We start from the raw sequence: 17562 nt of genomic DNA, 5'->3' as shown, positions 1-17562 counted from the left end.
CATTTTCTTTTCTGCCTTTTTATGCTTTCCTTATTGGTTGTTGAAGCTGCTTCTTGATTTTGCAAAGGTAATAACTCCCCTTACCTGAAACTGCTTTCCAACACTTTCTAAAAACAGAGGTCTCCAGAGATCTTATTCTTCACCATTTGGTTGAAGCAATCTTTTTATTTATTAAAACCTGTCAAAAATACATATGCTGCATTAGTGCATCAATCTGCTGTATTATTTGATCCATTGGTGAGTTTAGAACTGGGTTGCACTTCAAAATGTGCACATGGTCTCAGCTGTACCACTATGGAAGGCTTTAATACACCAGCACTAGCAAGCAAGTCAGTTGGGGCTTCGCTTGTGATTTGTTTAGACCTTTTGAGTGAATGGGGATGCCACTTACAACAGCAGTATTTATTACCCATCCATGATTTTCTTTGAGCTAAATGACTTGCTTGAGGGCTGTTAAAAGACAATTACATTGCTGCAGGTTTCGTTGAATAAGTATGATGGATTCTCTTCCCAAGAGGGAATTAATTTTATCTTTTATCACAGTAGTCACCATTGCTAACATTATCTTTTTATTCTAAATCAATATAACTGATCTAATTTTGATTTCCCATGCCACAGTAGGATTTGATTTTAGGCTGGTGTCTTTAAATGATTGTTTCAGGCCATTCAATAATAAGATAACAACTTGGCTACTATACGTTCCCATTACGAAATTGCAAGTTTTCAATCGGTTTATCACCATAATTTAGATGTGGAAATAAAGGAACTGCAATTTACTGGTTTACACAAAGGGACACAAAATGCTGGAGTAACTCAACGGGTTAGGCAGAATCTCTGAAGTACATGACTAGGCAACATTTCAGGTTGAGGCTCTTCTTCAGACTCGAAGTCTGAAGAATTGTCCCAACACAAAACATCAACTCACGTGGTCTCCAGATATGCTGCCTGACCTGCTGACCATAATTTAGATCTCGGGAAAATTCTAGGACTTTCTTAGTTAGACAATGATAAGGACAGAGAGAAGAGTAGGAGCAGATGGAAAGTCTGCCCGAAGATGGCATGAGGAAGATTCTGATATGGATACGGAGAAAGGCATTGAATGGAATTTGGTTCCTGAGTTTTGAGGGACCTCTGGGGAGTAGGAATGTTTACACTAGGAATGTTTAACACAACTTAGTGTGGAGTTTGCATGTTTTCCCTGTTAACGAATGGGTTTCTTCAAGGTACTCCGGTTTCCTCCCACATCCGAAAGACGATCGGGTTTGTAGATTAATTGCCCTCTGTAAATTGCCCTTAGTGTGTAAGGAGTAGATGAGAAAGTGAGATTTCACTTGAACGGGTGAACAATGGTCAGCGTGGACCTGGTGGGCTAAAGGGACTTAAAGAAACCATGCTGTATCTCTAAACTAAACTAAACTAAACTAAACTGGAGGAGATCTCCATTGTGACATTTGGGATCCAAAAAGGTATCCCAACATTCAATGTTATTCTGAATCAAAGGAGTGAATGAGAAAATGAGTGCATTGCTGAAAATTAACAGCTCCACATGGCTACAGGGGTATTTACATAGCAGTTTCCGAAGCAAATCAATAACGGCAGCAACCTATATTTTTTTATTGGCACTTGTTACAAAATGTCCCTAAACACTTAACAAGAGCAAGATTTATTAAAAAACATTCATGGCAGGATATGAGAAATTTGAATAAGGTGAACAACGGCCTCACTGTGACTGGGCTGAAGAGAAATTCAGCTGAAGTTCCTGTTTAGAATATGGTGACTTCTCGAGGAATTATATAATCAAATGATCATAAATTCAACAACAGCCCGTGGTGTTGCAGTTTATAATTAGGTGGGTGGGGGTAAGGGGTGGGGGGGGGGTGGGGTGGGGGGGGGGGGGGGGGTTGTCTTAGGAAGGACAGGATATCTCCATTTGGGTATGGTATGAAAGAGGAGGAACTATGAAGTGTAAAAGGAGCTGATACAAAGCTGATTTCCCACTTAAACATTCACAGGCATTTGAGAATGGATTCCTATTTAAACTAGACAGCTCGGGATGTATTTTAGAAAGATTTAAATCAGCTCGATCATGCAAGCACACTTGTGCTTCACGATTTTTGATATTAGTACTGGCATTGATTTGTTATTGTCATGTGTACTGAGATACGGTGAAACTGTACTGTCTGTTTCTTTTTTGCACTTAGTGAAATATGATTATTTTACACTGAACTGAAATATCACACTATTCATGAGTACAGAACTAAGTGCAAAAAAGAACCAGAGTACAGAATGTAATGCTACATTTAAGGGGCTGTCCCACTTGGGCGACCTAACCCGTCAGTTCTGGCGAGTTTGCCCTTGACTCATACTCGCAGCATGGTCGACACAAGGTTGTAGGAGGTCTTTGTAACTCTCCTTCATGCTCGAGAGTGGTCTCCGCGTACTCGAGGCCTCAGCTAGGTCGCGGCGTATTTTGAATGTGTTAAAAAATGTCCTCGAGTGAAAAAAGGTCGCCATGGAAAAAATCGATACTTTTTTTACTTGTCGGTTTAGTCGTAGTAGGGCGGCATGTTAGTCGTAGATAATCGAGGGTAATCGAAGGTAGTCGTAGATCGTCTTTATCATAGTCGAAGGGAGGTCAAAGGGAGATCGAAGGAGGTCGTCTTCACTCTCCACTATTCGGTATCCAATTTTCCTGAAGTTAGTCATAGCTAGTCATAGCTAGTCATAGCTAGTCGAAGCTGGTCTTCAACATAGTCGAAGGAGGTCTTCTACATAGTCGCAGTACTGAACACCAGAACACAATTTTTTGAAACTCTTCTAAACTCGCCAATTAGGTCTCCCAAGTGGGACAGCCCCTTTACAGAGAAAGTTTCGTTTATAAAGTGCAAGTGCCACAACTAGGTAGATTGGGAGATTATGAATATGACCTTAGTGGACATAGGTTTAAGATGAGAGGGGAAATGTTTAGTGGGAACCTGAATGGACACTTTGTTCACACAGAGAATGGTGGGTATATTGATTGTGCTCGAGGAACAAGTGAGGCAGGTACAATAACAACAGTTATAAAGACATTTTGGACAGAGGGTAATAACCACAGGGAGAGGTTGGACAGACTTGGATTGTTTTCTTTGGAATGCCGGAGTTTGCGGGGAGTACTGATAGAAGTATATAACATTATGAAAGGCGCAGATAGGGTAGACAGTCAACACCTTTTTCCCAGGATGGAAATATTAAATTTTATTGGCACAGCTTTAAGGTGAAACATATAAGATTATTAAGGGTTTGGACAAGCTAGACGCAGGAAACATGTTCCCGATTTTGGGGGAGTCCAGAACCAGGGGCCTCAGTTTCAAAATGGGTAAGCCATTGAGAACAGAGATGAGGAAAAACTTTTTCACACAGAGGGTTGTGAATCTGTAGAATTCTCTGCCTCAGAATGCAGTGGAGGCCAATTCTCTGTATGCTTTCAAGAGAGAGTTGGATAGAGCTCTTAAAGATAGTGGAGTCAGGGGATATGGGGAAAAGGCAGGAAAGGCGTGCTGGGTATGGATGATCAGCCATGATTACAGTGAATGGTTCGAAGGGCCGAATGGCCTACTCCTGCACCTATTGTCTATTGTCTATTGTGAGAGGGACAAAGTGTAAAGGAGATGTGGGAAGCAAGTTCTTTATACAGAGTGGTGAGTGCCTGGAACGTGCTTCCAGGGGTGGTGGTTGAGATATGCAGGAAATGGATAGGTATGGATTGTGTGCAGGCACATAAGACATGGTCATGGCACTATGTTCAGCGCAGACACTGGGCTGACAGGAATTGTTCCTGTGCTGTACTGTTCTATGCTCTATGTAAGAGAGGGAGGAATGTTTAAAGAAGAAGTTCCAGAACTAATGACCATAGCAGCTAAACAAACTACAGCCCCCATTAGTGTCGCAATTGGAATCGAGGATGCACAAGAGAACAGAAATAGAGGAGCACTAAGCCCTTGAGGGTAAAGGGCTGGAAGTGATTGCAGATATTGTGCCGGGCTGGTCATAGGGGAACATGGAAATAAGAATGAAATAAGGAAGTCAAAAATATATGAAATTGGAAAGATGCTGGATACATTTAATGATATACCAATTTTTGTTTTACACAAAGGAAAAATCTTATGACTTGACAAATTGGAATTGCCTTTCTGGATGTGCAGACATTGGGGCATTTTGAGATAGACAGAATTTCACCCAGCGTGGTCTGCACTTGGAATATTCAACTATGTACTATAATATGTTTTTAAATTCAACGACCTGGTGAATGGAATGAGTGATGCATAAACTGACTAGTCAATGATCTGAATAACAATTTAAATGGTCACTTAGCTTGTCGCATTCGAGGTAAAGTTAGGAAGAAATTCATTTTTCCGTGTGCTTATTGCAGCGAGTTTAGGAATTGACCATGTTGCAGTATGAAATTCAGTTGACCCCTTATTTTGTACTGGTATCCTTGTTCAGCCGCTAATTCTCTACATTGCTGGTTCCGTTGCAGATGCAGAAAAGCTGAATGAAGCCACTGACACTGGCAGGAGAGCTGGCTCTATCTACGCTGCTTCCGACAAAAGGAAGATTGACGAATCCAGTGACAGTCAGGAAGATGAACAGACGGTAAATGACTTCTCACCAGTTTCCTTGAGAAAGATATATCAAGCCTGGACTGTAATGATATTAGCTGTGTGCCTTTAGTTGCTGTGACCCAGTGATGGCAAAATAATTACTCCATCCAAGGCATGGCAAGGTAAATACCCTCCCCCTCCACAGTTTACTAGGCAGGAAACTGAGAAAAACATGTTTCTAGAACGGAAAACTCATTCACGTCAATGATACTAGTAGAATGTGCTGTAATGAAGGTCATTACAGGTCAAGGTGTTCCTTCCCCCTTGGGTTCCAATTAATGCAGTAACCAGGAAGGTACCGCTGAGGGATTATTGGGGAGAGGAAGAATGAAGCCACAGTGGTCTGTTGGCCAAGAGCAGCAACTACTTCTAAAATTAATCACTTCATCAAATTAAGCACTGGAGAAAATTTCAATTCCATTCTTTCATGTAGAGAGCAGTGTGAAATGTCTGAGAGTTGCTTTGAAGTACCATCCAGTTTGCCATCTTTTGTTCTTTTTCTTATTAATGATGTTACCTATCAGAAAACCAACACAGTCATTGAAGACTCACTCACAGTGCAGGGAAAGATACAAATTGCTGGAGTCTTTAGTAAACCAGCACCCGCAGTTCCTTGTTTCTACATCTCGCAGAACAAGACATCAGCAAAGATGAGGTGATAAGATGAAGCAAGCCAAGAAATATTGATTCCACGCTCTGGAGACAGTCATATCGAAAGAAAATTGAGAGAAGGAATTAAATAGATGGGATCTCTTGGGTACGAATGAGTCAGAGTTGGACTATACATGAAGATGTATTATAGTGTAAGAAAGAGGGTGAGTTCATGAGGCTTTGTGGAATCCTTGTCAATATCGAAGCGATAGTTACGGGAAAAATCAGCAGTTGAGTTAATGGCAGAATGTTGCATTTGGTCAGGAATGACAAAATCAAATAAATTCAACTTTAGCCAGGAACATTATCAAATTCAAAGTCACAAATTTATCTTTGATGAAATTAATGGATTATACTGTAGTATGGAAATTAATGGATTATACTGTATATAGTAAATAACTCCAGATTCCACAAAATAAAATTCACGTTATGCTTGGTCTCATCTCCACCACGTCAAATAGGTTGGGTGAACCCTTTCGATGTAGGGCGGCACGGTGGCGCAACGGTAAAGTTGCTGCCTTACAGTGCCAGCGACCCGGGTACAATCCTGACTACAGGTGCTGTCTGTACGGAGTTTGTACGTTCTCCCTATGACCGTGTGGGTTTTCACTGGGTGCTCCCGTTTCCTTTCACACTACAAAGTAGAACAGGTTTGAGGGTGAACTAGCTTCTATAAATTGTCCCTGGTGTGCAGGATAGTGCTAGTGTATGGGTAGTCGCTGGGGTGCAGACTCGGTGGAACGAAGGGACTCTTTCCATATTGGATCTCTAAAGCATAAATCTAAAGGCAGCGAGACCAAATGCAGACAGGGTGCATTTACAGTGTATCTACACTTTGTCCACAATGGCCATCTGAGCTCATAGTTGTATGCCAATTCAATGCCCCTTCACATTCCCACACTGACCTGCCCATCCTCGGCCTTCTCCCCGCCATGGTATGGCCCAACGAAACTAGAGGACCAGCTCCTCATGTTCCGCCTCGATAGTCACCAACCCAACACAATCAGCTTGAATATTCCATTTTCACTTAGGGTCTGGCGTGTTTCTTTCATCACCCACCCCCCCCCCCCCCCCTCCTTTTTCTTTCCTTCTTATTCTCCTAGGTTCTTACCTATTTTTTGTCTCCTTAGCCATACCCCGCTGCACCACCATCTATTTTCACCCACCTCCCCATCCAGTTTCCATCCACCTGCTTCACAAACATTTCACCCCTAGGCTTCACCCACCCATCTGCCCTCCACCCCTGGCCTAATGCCTCCCAACATCACCTTCCTTATTATCAGATACCCAACATGGCAGCCTCAGTGTTCCTGCTTATCACCCTCCCCATCTGTCCCCACTTTCATCCTCCCCTCCCTACACATGGCTTCATCTGCCTTGTTTTTAGTCCCCTTTTTGACTTCTGTCTGCCTTCATCCATCTTCTTGCTGGCTCTGCCTCCCAATTCCACTCCTCCTCCCTCCCCTCCCCTCCCTATCACCACATGCCTCTCATCCTTCACCATTCCTTGGTCCACCCATGACCTAACCACTTCTGTCTCGCCACTCCCTCTCTCCTATTTATTCGGACCGTCTTCACTTTCCACTCTCAGTCCTGATGCAGGGTTTGTTTAGACTTTCAGGCCCTTTGGCCCAGCGAGTCCGTGCGGACCAGCGATCACTCCTGTCACGAGCACTATCCTACACTCTAGAGACAATTTACAATTTCCAGAAGCCAATTAACCTACAAACCTGTACAGCTTTTGAATGCGGGAGAAAACCGAAACACTTAGAGAAAACCTACACGGTCACAGGGAGAACATGCAAACTCCGTACAGCACCTGTAGTCTGGATCGAACCCGGGTCTCTGGCAACAACTGTAAGTCAACAACTCTACTGGTGCGCCACCATGCCATCCTGCTGTATGACCCAAAATGATCACCATTCCTCTCTACCCACAGCTGCTGCTCAGCCCACTGGGTTCCTCCAGCAGCTTATCTGTTGTTCCACATTCTAACATCTGCGGTCTCTTGTTTCTCCAGTTCTAAAGCCCTTGGTTTTTATTTATTTTAAGTTTTGACCCTACAACCTCTGCTCCAGTAACCTCACCCAATGTACATGTACACCACTTTCTATTTCACCACAAAAACGGAGCAATCCAAGCCGGCTAACATCTACACTGTTCCCGCTCGTTTTGTCAGGTGGAAACACTGTTCATTTTACATTTGTTTTCGGTAATCATGCAGTTATAACTATCTATTTTAGATGGCATCTCTGTTCCTATTGAAAGGTGGGAGATGTACAACAAGACAATTTCTGGAATTGTTCAGCTGATCATACTGTATCGAGCTATCACGGGCGGACACGGTGGCATAGCAGCGGAGTTGCTGCCTTATAGCACTTGCAGCACCGGAAACCCAGGTTCAATCCCGACTAACGGTGCTGTCTGTACAGAGTTTGTACGTTCTCTCCGTGACCGCGTGGGTTTTCTCCCAGATCTTCGGTTTCCTCCCACACTTCAAAGCAGTACAGGTTTGTAGGTTAATTGGTTTGGTGCATGTGTGAATTATTCCTGATGTCAAAGCGTGGGAATCGCTGGTCGGTGCAGACTCGGTGGGCTGAAGGGCCTGTTTCCGCGCTGTATCTCTAAACTAAACTAAATGTTAACAGACTTAACACCAACACAATGGTACAAGCCCATAGCCCAGGGCCTCCGCACAGATGAAGAGAGATAGTGGTGAGATGAAACAGACCAGGATAAAGATGGAGAAAGGAGACAATCGGCAGAATGCAGAATCTACCGGGCAAATGGTTAATGATGATAAATGAATGATAAACGCACAGGCATAATAATCTCTAAACTATTGATCCTATGATATTATTGCGCTTTCTGAGCAAAACCCAAGTACAAACTTGACCGTGTTTATTGCTGCACTGAAAGAAATATCCTTTTAGGTGTAGGTTCAGGTTTATTTCAGCTTTTCTGTTTCAATTTTAAATGTCTCGTATCTGCAGCCTCAGATTTTTGCTGACATAAATGTATAATTTCTTGTAAGTGTAATTACGGAAGCAGCCTCAGAAATTCTGACCAAGTGACAGACATAATTTTTGATGGTACAGAGGGGTTCCCCTCATTTATCTTCCCCTCTGTCATCGGGCTTCTGAACGGCCCTTGCATAAGCTGGGATACTATCCGATTCACCTCTATCTCATTGTGGACATTAGACTTTGTCTATGGAACTGGTGGGCAGCAATGCTGAGAACTATATTCTGCACTCTGTATCTTCCCCTCTGCTCTAGCTATTGCATGAGTTTGACTTGAGTGTGTTTGATGTGACTGGCAGAATTACTTCCACAAGTTGTTATTTTGGGATTGTATGTGCGAACAGGAACAGGAAGTAAAGAAAAGCAAGGTATTATGAGCTGGTGCTTGTGTGTTTGGAAGTTTGGATCACATAATGTTTGCACTGCAGGGTATTCATCTTGTTCATTTTAAGATGTTCTTTTTAAACTTATATTCACACAGTGATCTGCACAATCTCAAATTAACTAAAGTAGTCTCTAACCAATGAACTAATGTTAAAATGCCAAAGAAAAGCAAAAAAAGCTGGAGTAACTCAGCGAGTCAGACAGCATCTCTAGAGAAAAGGAATAGGTGACGTTTCGAGTCGAGGCCCTTCTTCAAACTGAGAGTCAGGGGAAAGGGAATCGAGAGATATAGAAGGTACATCGAACAATTGAATGAAAGATACGCAAAAAGCAACGATGATCAAGGAAATGTGGTGTCCACAATGGTCTATTGTTGGCTGTGGGGTGATAACGAGTTATGCAGACAGTGAAACTCAACAGGACGAGTGTGAAACTAGTAGGATGGCTAGGGTAGGGGAGGGACGGAGAGGGGGGGATGCAAGGTTAAAATGCCGTTGCCTTTAATGTGTGAAATGAGGTGGAACGCAAGTTTTAAAAAAACGACATGACCTGAACATTTTCTGACACACACCACTGGACAATTTCATTGATAAAGTAAACAAACCGTTTCATCAATGTGCTGTAGCGAGTGGAAAAAGACCCATCTTTTAATTAGCAGCGTTAGTACGATGATTTTTCTAAGCCTTAATGATTTTCCTCTTTTTCTTCTGTCCCTGTTCCTGCGGGCAGTCTAATGAGGGTGTCCTTATTTACATATAGGGCTCCCGCACTCCAACACTGACAGGGTATTTGCTCAAAGCAAAGCTGCAGTGGCAGATAATCAATCAGCCGTAGTTCACACCGTAATCCGAGAAATTGTTGCTGGCGTTCACTGTCACCGTGAGACTAATTCCCACAGAGGGGATTCCGCCACACTTATGGATGTTGGATCTGAGCTGAGGAACTGAGTTAGTGTTCTGAATACACGTGTAATGCAACCTGAAATGCCAAGGTGATGAGATGAAATATTCTAACGGCACTGATACATTAAAAAAAAAGTAATTGTTGGCTTTATTTGTGCAAAAATATATTTTAGAGAAGGTGGGAGATATTCGGGAATGGAATACATTTTGCTTACAAACAAATCTGAGAAAATTCAGTCTCAATGCAGCACAGGTCAGCTGTACATTGGAGCTGCCATTGCCACAGCATCAAAATCGGCCTCATGGTGACATTCCTGACAATAGCTAGCTCACAGCCTGAGCGAAGCTGATGAGTAGCCTGCAGTAGGCTAATGACTCTGTTGCAGCTTAGTGGGACTGACATTCATTCAGGCCAGCAGAGGTGACCTTTATCCTTTCATTATGCGATGGATGGAGCTTATTTCTCGAAGGTGAAAGCTAAACGAGATGCTATCCATGGAGTTAATCTGCCACCCAATGCCACTCTGAACTGTTTTGTTGATGGATATTGAAACTATTTTAGGAGCAATTTTAAACTATCCTAACAGTTATTGAACTGGTGGACACAAAATGCTGGAGTAACTCAGCAGGTCAGACAGCATCACTGGAGTAAAAGATGGGTGATGTTTCGGGTCAGGACCTTTCTTCATATTCTGGAGACTTTTTCTCTGAGATGCTGCCTGACCCGCTGAGTTACTCCAGCACTTTGTGTCTATCTGTGGTATAAACCAGCATCTGCAGTTCCTTCTGGCACGTGATATGTTTGGATGCAATTTTCAGATGCGGTCCATTTTTATATTTCATCCACTTCACTTGGACGCCTGTGAGGTGGAAATAGGTTTAATGACCTACTTTGTTCCTGTTAATGTCTGGTTTGGTTCATTATCTCCTTGCTGTGGTGTGTCAAATCTTTGATTTGTTCAGTATCTTTGCTACCGCTAATCACTGAAGAAAGTTCGTAGAAGTTACGTTGAACTAGGAAACAATGAGTGCAATTTCCTTTTTAAGCAGTTTCCATTCAAGAGACAGCCATGATACTCCTTGCATTGAAATAAACACCCTTCAGCCCATCATGTTCATTAACCTGTCATTGTTTATCCTTCCTTTCAGACTTACCTGTCGTAATCTCTACCTGCCCATCAGGTCCTCCACTTACTGGCCTGGTGGTTTGGTTCCCACCCCTCGGCCACTCCATTTTAAACCCTCCCGAGTAGCTCTAGAAAACCTCCCCTGCAGGAATATTAGTTCCTCTCCAGGTCAGGTACAATCTGTCCCCTGTTGTATAGGTCCCACCTGCCCTGGAAGAAAGCCCAATGATTCATCTATCAGAAGCCCTCCCTCATGCACCAGCTCCTTAGCCTCGTATCTATCTGTACTATCGTTCTATTTCTCACCTCACGAGCAGGCGGCATGGTTGGTAATCATGAGATGACAGCCCTGGAGGTCCTGTTATTTAATCTACGGCCAAACTCACTAAATTCCCTTTGCAGGACCACACTTCCATTCCCACCTACACTATAGGTGCCAATGTGGATCACGAGCACTGGGTATTCACCCTCCCCTCGCAGAATGTTCTGTGCCCACTCAGAGTTGTCCTTCACCCTGGCACCACACACCATCCTGGAGTCTTGCCCGTGGCCACAGAAACATCTGTCTATATCCCTGACTATAGAGTTCCCTATCACTGTTGCTTACTCAGGCAGCCCAATCCTGCTGTTCAACAGAGCCAGATGTGGTACTACTGCCCTGGATGCTGCTATTTGCCATTGAGAGGCCATCATTCCCAACAGTATCCAAAATGTTAACCTAATTTGAATGGGGGATAGTTGCAGGAGACTCCTGCACCGCCTGCCTGACTCTCCTGGCGATCACCCATCTATTGATTCATTTTCGTCATCGGGTGGCGCCGCGCACGGCAGCCTCGCCAGCGGTTTGTCCGTCCTTTCACCCTTTTTGTTATTTTTATTCTGTCTAAAAGTATGTTTTTGGAGGTTTCTTAGTCTTTTATATGTGGGTGCGAGGGGGAAGAGGGGAAACCCTTTTAGCAGTCACTTCCTGGTCAAGGATGCGTCTCTTCTCCGAGTCACATCTTCGCCTTTTGTGTTTATCTTCCTTGAACATACTGTGTATGACCCTCTCTGTTGCCTGTATGCTCCTCAGTACATCCAAATGCTGCTCCAAACAATCCATGTGGTCTGAGAGGATCTGCAACTGGGCAAATTCCTGCAGATATTGACGTCAAAGACACTGATTTTCCTCCGTTCTGCAAATACAACATACATATTGGGGTGGCACGGTTGCGTCACAGCGCTTGCAGCGCCGGGTCCGATCCCGTGCGGTCTGTACGTAGTTTGTACGCTCTAACTGTGACCATGTGGGTTTTCTCTGAGATCTTTGGTTTCCTCCCACACTCCAAAGATGTACAGGTGTGTAGGTTAATTGGCTTGGTGTATGTGTAAATTGTCCCTAGTATGTGTAGGATAGTGTTAATGTGCGGGAATTGCTGGTTAGTTGGTCGAAGGGCCTGTTTCCACGCTGTATCTCTAAACTAAACTAATTCAGTCAGACAGTTGGCTTCAGGAAGGTATATTTAGAAGCATAGATTTGCATCAGGACTAATTGGATCAAATTGGGTAGGACTCGTCACTCGTCAGTGGACTTGAAGAACTAAATTGTGTTGACCTTGTTTAATTCCATGTCATAATTTGTTCCTGTTCCAGACGTTGGTCATAGTTAATCCAGGATCAAGAGTGTAGCTTCCGTTGTTTGCTTTGATCTCACTGCATGAATTCTATGTACCTTTGTCTGTGGACATATTGTGATTCTGGTTGATAGTTTATATTGTGTACCAGCTTTGTAGTCATGACACTGACTAAACCCGCTGTCTATAAAAAGAGCTAAAAGCCTCACCACGAATGTAGGTTAAGTGCTCTTCCTTGCAAATAAACCACTATCCAATTTTGAAGTACATCCACTGTGCATTAAAGCATTTGAGAAGACACCATGGCTTGAATGCAGACATTTATCTGAACTGAAATAATGTAAATGTTACATGAAACATTACATTACTTGTAACTGAAAATGAAATGATGTTGGGAGGAATAAACAAGAAGATTTACTGATTCTGTTTCTGAACTCATAGATAAATAATATTACTAATATTACATCTGCAATCATTCAGTCGCCAACAGCGGTAAAATGCTTTTATTTCCTTTAGTCCCACAAGGATAGAACGGAAATATGCATCCTTCTCACAATCATATAAACCAGGTCCATGGCCATCTAAGTTTCTGAGCACATTGGTCTTGGACTTCTTGATTGCCCAAGGAGCAAGAAGCTGCTCAACATCTTTTCCAAGGCACATAGCTTACCTGCAACATTCTTTTAATTACACCACTTTCCTAAAAGCACAGTACATAGACCAGATAGTCATGAACTTATAAAGCATAGGATCTTCAATCTAATTCATTCATGCCAACCAAGATTTCTATCTGGCCAGTCCTATTTGCTTGCATTTGGCCAATATATCCTTCTTAATCTTTTCTATCCATGTACCTGTCCAAATATATTTTAAAGATTGCAATTGTATCCACCTTTACAGCTTCCTCTGGCAGCTTGTTCCATGTACCCACCATCCTCAGTGTGGGAACATTTCTTTCTCAGGTCTCTTTTAAATCTTTCCCCTCGAACCTTAAATCTGTGCACTCTAGTTTTAGACGTCTCCACCCTGGGGAAAAAGACTGACATATTCCCTTCAATCACTTGGGTTGCAGCCAGACTTAAGAAGTGATCGAACAGTCCCATGTAACCTTCCAATGTCTCAAGTTAGTTCAGGATGAAATGTGGTGAAAACCTGGGATCTTCTGATCTGTTTTGCTCAGTTATTCACTTCCATCGTCAGCCGTGGATTGGAAACAGTCCTTTTCATGAGTCTATTTCTTACTCATCCTCCTGAGAACTTAAGTGATGTTTTTTCAAAGGCACTTTATTGGCCGCAGCAACTAGTTTCATGGCAAAGTCAATACAGGAAGAAGTGTTGCCAAAATCACACTTCAGTATGACATTTATCTTGCCTTCATAAGAAAAGTATTGCTGAAGTAAGACGACCAACTACGCAGGATTAACCTGGCATCAAGAGGTTGAGTGATTCATTTCCAGGACACCTGCATGAGCAATTCAGAAGGAAAATGTGTTGATGTATCATTTTTTTCTTTCACTTTCTTTGAATATTTTTGGAATAAGACCATAAGACATAGGAACAAAATAAGGCAATTCAGCCCATTGAGTCTACTCCATCATTCAATAATGGCAATAGATGATATTCAATTGACAATAGGTGCAGGAGTAGGCCATTCAGCCCTTCAAGCTAGCACCGCCATTCAATGTGATCATGGCTGATCATCCACAATCAGTATCCCATTCCTGCCTTCCCTCCATATCCCTTAACCCTGCTATCCTTACGCGCTCTATCTAATTCTCTCTTGAAAGCATCCAGAGAACCATCCTCCACCGCCCTCTGAGTTTTTCACACCATTCCGTGTGAAAAAGTTTTTCCTCATCTCCGTTCTAAATGGCTTACTACTTATTCTTAAACTGTGGCCCCTGGTTCTGGAACCAGAAGAGTCATGGTTTGTATCAAACTTCGATATAGTTAACAAATCCTTCACAACTCGCCAGATTTTTCAACAGAAAGTCTGATGTTATAAAACGGCGTTCACTCCTGAAATCCTAACCTAAATCAGAAGCCAGCACTCAGATGTTCAGAAGAGCACTCCATGCTTTCCCATTGAGATTCATGCATCGGGAGACACGGAGGCCCCGTCAGTAGTATCAAGAACTGTTCCGCAATAGTATTTTGTAAAGCAGCAAATTAGTTTAGATCAAGATCCCACAACTGTGGCCCCTGGTTCTGGACTCCCCCAACATTGGGAACATGTTTCTGCCTCTAGCCTGTCCAATCCATTAATAATCTTATATGTTTCAATAAGATTCCCTCTCATCCTTCTAAATTCCAGTGTATACAAGCCCAGTCGCTCCATTCTTTCAACATATGACAGTCCCACCATCCCGGGAATTAACCTTGTGAACCTACTCTGCACTCCCTTAATAGAAATAATGTCCTTCCTCAAATTTGGAGACCAAAACTGCACACAATACTCCAGGTGTGGTCTCACTAGGGCCCTGTACAACTGTAGAAGGACCTCTTTGCTCCCATAAATAAAAATAAAATAAAATGTATTATACTCAACTACTCTTGTAATGAAAGCCAACAGGTCCTTAGCTTTCTTCACTGCCTGTTGTACCTGCATGCTTACTTTCAGTGACTGATGAACAAGGACACTCAGATCACGTTGTACTTCCCCTTTTCCTAACATGACACCATTCAGATAATAATGTGCTTTCCTCTTCTTGCCACAAAAGTGGATAACCTCACATTTATCCACATTAAACTGCATCTGCCATGCATCTGCCCACTCACCCAACCTGTCCAAGTAACCCTGCATTCTCATATCATCCTCCTCACAGTTCACACTGCCATCTAGCTTTGTGTCATCTGCAAATTTGCTAATGTTACTTTTAATCCCTTCATCCAAATCATTAATATATATTGTAATAGCTGTGTTCCCAGCACCGAGCTTTGCGGTACCCCATTAGTCACTGCCTGCCATTCTGAAATGGACCGGTTATTTCCTACCCTTTGTTTCCTGTCTGCCAACCAATTTTCTATCCATGTCAGCACCCTACCACTAATATCATGTGCTCTAATTTTGCCCACTAATCTCCTATGTGGGACCTTATCAAATGCTTTCTGAAAATCCAAGCACACTACATGCACTGGCTCTCCCTTGTCCATTATCCTGGTTACATCCTCAAAAACTTCCAGAAGATTAGTCAAGCATGATTTCCCCTTCGTAAATCCATGCTGACTTGGACCGATCCTGCTACTGCTATCCAAATATGCTGCTATTTCATCTTTTATTATTGACTCCAGCATCTTCCCCACCAACGATGTCAGGGTAACTGGTCTATAATTCCCTATTTTCTCTCTGCTACCTTTCTTAAAGAGTGGGATAACATTAGCTACTCTCCAATCCACAGGAACTGATCCTGAATCTATAGAACATTGGAAAATGATCACCAATGCATCCACGATTTATAGAGCCACTTCCTTAAGTACCCTGGGATGCACACCATCAGGCCCTGGGGATTTATCAGTCTTCAGTCCCAACAGTTTCCCAACACCATTTCCTGCCTAATGTGGATTTCCTTCAGTTCCTCCGACACCCCAGATCCTCTGGCCATTAGTACATCTGGGAGATTGTTTGTGTCCTCCTTGTGATCTATTTATTCCTCAACCCCATTCTCCTGCCTTCCACCCCATAAACTTTGATACCCTTACTAATATAGAACCTATCAATCTCTGCTTTAAAAATAACCAATGTCTTGGTCTCCACAACTGTCAGTGGCAATGAATTCCACAGTTTCACCACCCTTTAGTTAAAGGAATTCCTCCAATGTAAAGGTACGTCCTTTTAGTCTGAGGCTGCGCTTTCTGGTTCTAGACTCTCCCATTACTCGAAACATCCTTTCTACATCCACTCTATCAAGGCCTTTCATTATCCAGTAGGTTTCAATGAGATCTCCCCTCATACTTCTAAACCCTGGTAAGTTAATGCCCAGATCCATCAAACGATTATCATATATTAACCCAATCAGCCCCGGAATCTTTCTCGTAAACGTCCTCTGGACCTTGCCAACGGTAACATATCCGTCCTCAGATATGAGTGCTAAACTGCTCACAATATTCCAAATATGGTCTGAGCAATGCCTTATAAAGCCTCAGCATTATATTTTTGCTTTTATAGTGAGTGGATATTTTTAAGGCGGTGATAGACAAATACTTGATTAGAACAGGTGTCAATGGATATGGGAAGAAGGCAGGAAAATGGAATTAGGAGGCAGAGATCAGCTATGATTGAATGGCGGAGTAGACTTGATAGGCCGAATGGCCTAATTGTGAACGTGAATATTTTGGACCCATGAAAATGAATGTTTGTAGTACATTTACCTTTATGCAAATTAACCTTTTGGGAATCCTTCACCAGCATCCCCAAGTCACCGGAGATTGTTTTGACAAAGTCATTAACCATTCCATGAGCTATTCAATAAACATAGAACCGAGATTGTGAGTGGCCTGTTGTAAGTGTCTGGGACTGGGTCAGTTAAAGTTGGAAAAGACAAATGATGAAGACAATGGGAACTCTGCTATGGGCAGGGAATGGGAATTGATGGATACCAACATGTGCTAGTGGATGCAACCAAAGCTGAGAACCCTAACCTAAAAATACACATGTCCTACAACGAAATGAGGAAGCAAATTGAGCTCAGCCTGGCAATAGCACTGTAGTTACGTGGAAGGATGTTCCACCTTGCTATGTCTGGGAGTCAGTGTTCCTCAGGTGCTGAGAGAAGCAGCAGACATTGCTGCACTATGACTCCAATGATTCCCAGGACACTGCTACTTACTGTTTAGAGTTTTGTTTAGAGATACAGCATGGAAATAGGTCCTTCGGCTTACTGAGTCCACACTGACCATCGATGATACTGTCTGAAGAAGGAGGGTCTTATGCTCTAATGGAGTGTTGGCCTGGCCATCAATTAATATCAAAATATAATCAAAAGTGTATAAGTTTATTATTTATCGTGTTTTGCTCTCAGATGAAAAGAATTAATTGTCAATCCCATTGCATGAAAACCAAGGGGATTATGTGATTCAATTTCTAGGCAAGATGCTTTGATGCCAATATTGGTACATGAACAGCAATAAACTGGAGTCTGATTATTCTGATGCTGCAATGCCTGCTGGATTCCAGGACTGATACTCATGGCTCATCTTGTGTCAGCACCCCAGACTGGTTT

The 17562-nt window shown here is 42.7% G+C and overlaps 1 protein-coding gene across 1 annotated transcript in view; it reads left to right on the top strand.

Moving 5' to 3' along the window:
- Positions 1-17562, top strand: part of LOC129705858 (N-acetyl-beta-glucosaminyl-glycoprotein 4-beta-N-acetylgalactosaminyltransferase 1-like) — a 566730-nt gene that overhangs the window by 177264 nt on the left and 371904 nt on the right. The window contains exon 2 of the mRNA XM_055649703.1: positions 4520-4635. Within this exon, the coding sequence (XP_055505678.1) occupies positions 4520-4635 (116 nt within the window). The remainder of the gene's footprint in view (positions 1-4519; positions 4636-17562) is intronic.

Source organism: Leucoraja erinacea, chromosome 18, assembly GCF_028641065.1.
Source record: "Leucoraja erinacea ecotype New England chromosome 18, Leri_hhj_1, whole genome shotgun sequence".
In the NCBI taxonomy this organism is placed as follows: Eukaryota; Metazoa; Chordata; class Chondrichthyes; order Rajiformes; family Rajidae; genus Leucoraja; species Leucoraja erinaceus.
This window is presented reverse-complemented; position numbering and strand designations above follow the sequence as displayed.